The sequence below is a fragment of the Rhinoderma darwinii genome, chromosome 2, assembly GCF_050947455.1.
Source record: "Rhinoderma darwinii isolate aRhiDar2 chromosome 2, aRhiDar2.hap1, whole genome shotgun sequence".
Lineage (NCBI taxonomy): Eukaryota > Metazoa > Chordata > Amphibia > Anura > Rhinodermatidae > Rhinoderma > Rhinoderma darwinii.
Window position 1 is genome coordinate 454,254,975 of NC_134688.1, and position 6,632 is coordinate 454,261,606.

Consider the following 6,632-nt stretch of genomic DNA (forward strand, 5'->3'; position numbering starts at 1 on the left):
ACAGCTGCTCTGTATACAGGATAAAAAGCAGCTGTATCTCAAGTACAAATAATTTTCAATAAAAAGTAATTAAAACTTGCACCAATCACATTGATAGATATATTCATATTTAAAAAATAGGTTTTTAAAGGTGTAAGTAGCCTTTAAATTGTAACTAAACTTTTATCATTTTATCATGTCATACTGAAAATGTCAGAAGTTTTAATTGGTGGGGGACCAAGCACTGAGACCCCCACCGATCGCTAAAACAAAGCAGCTGAAGTGCTCGTGTGAGCGCTCAGCTGCTTCGTGTCTGTTCCGCTATTTACGGAAATAAATGTATCGGTGTACGGAATCAATACAAAGTCTATGAGCCCGTACACAGATACATATACTGTATTTCCGGAAAAAGCCGAACAGACATGAAGCGGCTTAGCGTTCACACGAGTGCTTCAGCTGCTTCGTTTGGTGGGGGTCCAGTCAATCCAGACTTGTCGAACGTTTAGCTAAACTTTAAGCTTTTTTCAATAAAATGTTTAAAGTGGATTGTGTGGAAGAGTTATTTCAATAAAACTTTTTTTTTATGTCTCTGTTTTTGTATACTTCATTACCGCCTTAGTAATGGCTGCTGTCTGATTGAGAGAGTCCATTACTAAGAAGGGCCTTAGTGTTAGCCAATAAAAAGGCTAGCACTAACCCCCTATTATTACCCCGCTACCCACCACCACCAGGAGTACCGGGAAGAGCTGGGTACGATCCAGTACCCGACCATCTGAAGTGAAGGGTACTTGGGTGGCCGCAGGCTGGTACTATCAGGCTAGGAAGGGCCCAAAACCATGGCCCTTCCCACCCTGGTGATGCCAGGCTGCTGCTGCTTTATTGTATCTGGTTGGTTATGAAAAATGGAGGGGATCTCACATAATTTGTTTTTCAATTTATTTTTAAAAAATAACGTGGGGTTCCCCCTATTTTTCATAACTTGCCAGATACAATAAAGCATCTGCAGCCTAGCATCAACAGGGTGGGAAGGGTGGGAAGGGCCACGTTTTTTGTCCCTTCCCAGCCTCATAATACCAGCCTGCGGCCTAACCGTCGTTTCAGATGGCCAGGTACTGAATTGTACTTGACTCTTCCCGGTATCCCTGGCAGCAGTGGGAATCGGGGTAATAATAGGGTTTAGTGATAGCCTTGTTACTGGCTAATGCTAAGCCCCAGCCTTAGTAATTAAATGCTGTCAATCAGAGAGCAGCCATTACTAAGGCCATAATAAAGTATTAAAAAAAACAGTCATAAGAATTTTTTTTTATTGAAATCAAAACTTCCCTATGCAACCCTCTTTCACAATTTTTTTTTTTTTAAAGTAGATAATTGAAGTAGTCCAATGAATCTACGACATAGTCCAAACGGTCCAGCAGAACCTACCAAAAAAAAGTTAGCAGTATAAAATTTAAAAAAAAATTACATTTGCCACAATAGAAACCCCTGCTCCTCCTTTTGCTCTTGTAGGCCACAGCCTGGTTTAGGCCTGAGGCCCACAAGAGATCGGGAGCACGCTGTTGACGTCAACTGCCCGCCACCATGACGTCACTGCATCATGCCGTCCACGCCGGGCCACTGAATTCAGTTAAAAATCATGTCATTTAGGTAAAACAAAGGGGGCATAGAAGATGCGTTAAAGAGGCTCTGTCACAACATTATAAGTGCCCTATCACCTATATAACAAGATCGGCGCTATAATGTAAAAACTATCTATTTGAAACCACTTTATTAGCGATTTTTTGCTTTATGCTAATGAGTTTCTTAATGCCCAAGTGGGCGTGTTTTTACTTTCGACCAAGTGGGCGTAGTACAGATAAGTTTATGACGCTGACCAATCAGCGTCATGCACTCCTCTCCATTCATTTACACAGCAGCATCGCGTTTTTACACAGCAAGCCACGCGTAATCTCGCGAGATTACGATGAAAACGAGATTACGTTTCCCTTGCTGGAAATCTCACAGAAAAGATTCAGAAGTGTCAGGATTCTGAATACACATGACGTCCAGGCTGGAGGTAATGTATATTCATTATCGGGACACTTGATTAACGTTAATGCCTGTGTATGTGGCTGCACATCGTGTTCTATTAAGAACGCGATGCTGCTGTGTAAATGAATGGAGAGGAGTGCATGACGCTGATTGGTCAGCGTCATACACTCCTCTGTACAACGCCCACTTGGTCGAAAGTAAAAACACGCCCACTTAGGCATTAACAAACTCATTAGCATAAAGCTAAAAATCGCTAATAAAGTGGTTTAAAATAGATTGTTTTTCTAAATAAAAAGCATTACTGTCACCTAAATTATAATAAGAATCATCATTATTCTTCATTGTTGTTCATACTTAGATGGCCAGTGGAATTACTAGGCCTGACATTTCCCAATATAAAGATAAATTATATTAAAGTGTACCTTTTGTACCATTTGTGACCTGCTTAAAAACCTTTTTAGGATATGATTCTCAATTTTAAAAAATGCCAGTATCTAGTCTACAATAAAAAAACAATGAGTGCTCTATACTTTTTATTAGCTTCAGTCACTTGCAGGCTGCACACTCCATTCATTTTAATATAAAACAGAGTAGACTTTTATTTTTGTGACGTGTCATTACATCTGTATATTATATGTGTAGTGGTCATTATACACCGACTTTATTATATGATGACGGGGATATTCCCCAAACAGCACCATCATGCTGCCCGTACACTGACTGTATAGTCTGTCTCGCCAGCTAAGTCCTTGGTCTCCGTCATCTAATGTTGACGAATAAGTGGCATCGCTGGACTCCACCGGCCGGTGAGTCCGCGCCTTGTTCACACTCCTCGATGGAGGCCTCAGGCTCGTTCGCAAGTCAGACTGCTAGCTCTGCCCCCTAGATGTTAATATTGATGTTCAGGTCTTGACCGCTGATATTGATGTTCACAACCATTGGATAGTACATGGGGAAGTGATCTACAACCTTGATGTCTCTGTCCTCAGCGGTTCATCCCTGATGAATGCATTTTATTCGTTGGCATTGCCGATGTAAAACCACTTGGTGGCCAGGATGGAGACGACCCTTTCAGTGGCTTTTCTGATTTTACATGAGAAGCCTTTGCAGTGCAGTGTGGCTAGAGCTAGGCTGAGACGATATAAGTCCAGGTCTTTCATGACATCATGGTTGATGGCATCTTTAAGAAATTCAACATGTCTGACTACGGCCTCCTTGTCCTCTGAGTTAACCAGATAGCTTGGGGTCTGGAGGAGCAGGGTCTTCATCAATTTTGGGTAGTTATGAGCCAGACAGCTGTAGATGGATTTCAGGTCATTGATGTTTGGAGAGATTTCCGTCCGGAAAAATCCCCGAATGTTGGCTCCTTTTATGTAGGAGAGGCAGCTCTGCAGAGATAAAGTACTGGCTGCTACGATCTCCTGGTTGTCACTATGTAATTTCAGGAGCAAAGTTGGTATAAAGCTCCTGACTTTATCTGCAAAATATCCAAATAGCGGAAGGCGGCAGCTCTCTGTCAGATCTCTTAACAGGTTTATGGCCGCAATCTGGACTTCTCCATCCGGATAGTCCATATGCTCCCGGGATATTTTAATGAATTGTCTACTGAGTACAGAAAGCTTCAGGCGTCTGATAATGGAGGACAGCGCCCTCAGTGCCGCCATGATGATCTTGGTGTTGCTGGTTTTTGATAGTCTAAACTCCAGCTGGGCAATGATCTTATTTTTGTAGCTCTCCACCAGTCTTGTAGCTCCGGTGGTGGCATTCCCCAGTGCCTCCATGGAGATGCTGCACAAGATATTATCGTCCTCTTCTATGATCTTCAGCAGATGTTGTATTGCGCACTCTTGGTATTTCTGCTTCATAAGTCTTGGATGCTTCAAAGCCTCATTGAAGAACATAGCTGCTGTCATTTTGGCCTTTGGGTCCGCATTCTTCAGGGCATTGAGCAGAAACTGGAGGAAATCTTTTGTTATTTTCCTTCCAGATACCAAAGATGTGACAAGCGTGTTCATCTCAATACGCTGCTTCTCTGTATCTTCCAGTTCCTTATTCTCCGCCGCAACTTGCTCCCTATACTTTTCTAGGAGCTCGGCATGAGGAAGGGTCTGTAACTCGTCATCGACCGGCTCGGTCGGCTGTTTCTCCGATGATTCGGGTACAGTAAAGAATTCCAGGGCAGCTTTGGTGGAGTTTTGAAGCTCAGCATGGACATCAGGCAACCAGGTGGAAATGTTGGCCTTCATGTTGCTTATGGCCTTTATAAGTTTCACCTTGCAGCTGCCACCCTTCACAATATATTCTTGGATGCTGCCGCATAAACGTCTTATAGCATAGCACAACGTCTCCTTAGATAGTTGGTCCGGAGCGTCTTTGACCACTCGGCTCAGCACTGGCAGCATGTCCAAGATGTGTGGCATGATGACTGTAGCACACAGAGATGTCACTTCTGTCAAAGTGTCGACAATGGCAGCATTGAAATCCTCATAAACGATGTTGTATCTCAGTTCCCCGACCACCGCTTCCAGATGGAGGATGCTCAGCCAGACGATAACCTTCTTAGTCATGGCGTAGGAATAGTATTGTCCCTTCATGTACTCCACCTTCAAGTGCTCACATAGCACCTTGATCATATATTCCTTCAGGTAGTGGGCCGCGTCTCTTCTGTACTGGATGACTCTGATGAAGAAGCGGCACATGGCGGCGTTGTATTGAGATGGTAACAGGATACTCAGAATGGCTTTCTGAAACACATCCGTATAAGTGAAGAGATCTTCAGCCGCCTTCTCCTGGATGAAATAAGGGACACAGGCTCCTAAGACGTCTTCTTCCACCAAATTCCAGGTGTCCAAAGCATTTCTGAGCTCTTGATTTGTGTCCACACAGAATGTCTGATGTTTTCTATTCATGATCTTCATAGCCACAAATCTGATTCCAGACTTCTCTGTCCTCATTTATCTGCCCCCTCCCCAATTAAACATTTGATAACTGCATGAAGAGCGCCCTCCCAAGGCAGAGACAGGACAGTGCAGCCAGAGGAGACAGCGGCACTCCCCTACACTGCGCCCTCTGGTGGTGTAAGAAATTAAAGGTTTCAGAAAATGAAAGCCACATATAAGGTTATATGTAATATTATATAGGGTATTTTATTTGGGTAAATCAAAGATGAAGGATCATGGGTATAGTTGCATGTCTTAATGAAATGCGTCTCATCCGTATTCAAGATTTCTATTGTTTACACTGATTCTCACAATAAATAACTCAGACGTTCACAGGTATCTCTTACAGGTGCTAACCAGTAGTGTGAACCCAGCCTTACACATGGACAAACTCAGGATGTCATAAATGCTAAAGGTGGTTGATAAGTGGCACCAGTATTCTATATCCGCATGTTACATGAGGGGGGAAGTTCTTTTTATCAGGAAGGTCAGGCTATTTGTCTCTAAGAGGGGCAGACAAGGGGGTATGAAAGACCCAAGCATGACATGAGGGGAGCCACTTGGGAGGCCACTTGAGGAGGGACATACTGGAAAGGAGACTTCCTGGAGTGTGGGGAGACCATGGATGGTAACTATAACGTGTCATGTAATTATTGATGAAAAGGAAAAAGTGTCTCTGTAAAGTTCATTGTTTATGGCTGTCGCTATTTACAAATCTCCATAGAAGTCTCAGAATAACTAACAGTCATTTCACTCTTTATACAATATACATTTTCATACACTCAATCTTGTATGTCATTTATTGCGCCTGATCTTAGAATCTAACCCAGTAAGTGGGTGAAAGAGAAAAATTCTTACAGGGGCAGCACATGGAACTCGCTGCAATACTTCACAAGAAACATTCTACATGTTCTCCTCTTACCTCTGAATCGTGGATCTGAAGCTTCTGGATAAAGCAAGATTTCTAGAAGTCACAGGACTCAAGAAAAAGTCAAGTGAGAGCGACGAACCAAAAAGCAAGAAACTATTGGTCTATAGCGGCTCAACGGAATGTGACTGATCTGCAGCTTTTATAGAGAAGGTGAATTATGACATCACTGATGACCTCACACTTACCTTACATTCTAACATACATCAAATGTTTTTTTTTTTTTCACATATCTTTATTGAATTTCAGTAATAAAAACATTACAACATTTCAATATCCAGCGATTATAAATATCATAATGCTCAACAATTTATCTGCACAATTTACATCAGACAACATATATCTCCCCAATCCCATCCCCCTGCCACCCCAAAGATCATTAAGTACAATAAAATTATAACCTTTTTATGAAAAAATAATAATTATACTTTCCTATAAAACACTAATCAACTCCATATCATTAATATTTCCTCCCACTTCTTTATACAATTCTTCTTGTCTGCTCTTATTTCCTCATATTCTTTAATTGTCTTAACCAACTTCAACCAATCAATAACAATTGGGGATTTACCAGCCATCCAATTTCTTGCAATTATTACTTTTGCTTAACCCCTTAGTGACCAGCCTATTTAAACCTTAATGACCAAGCTATTTTTTAAGTTTTTCCATCGTCGCATTCCAAGAGCTCTAACTTTTTTATTTTTGTGTCAACATAGCTCTATAAGGTCTTGTTTTTTGCGGGACAAGTTTTTTTTTTT

The 6,632-nt window shown here is 41.8% G+C and overlaps 1 protein-coding gene across 1 annotated transcript; it reads right to left on the reverse strand.

The window, feature by feature from the left end:
- Positions 1-2,655: 2,655 nt before the first annotated feature.
- On the reverse strand, positions 2,656-5,973 carry LOC142741576 (uncharacterized). Its single transcript, XM_075850938.1, has 2 exons — positions 5,869-5,973; positions 2,656-4,935 (listed from the first exon to the last, which is right to left on the reverse strand). The coding sequence occupies exon 2, from the start codon at positions 4,923-4,925 to the stop codon at positions 3,021-3,023; it is 1,905 nt and encodes a 634-aa protein (XP_075707053.1). The 5' UTR covers positions 4,926-4,935; positions 5,869-5,973; the 3' UTR covers positions 2,656-3,020.
- Between the last annotated feature and the right edge of the window lie 659 nt (positions 5,974-6,632).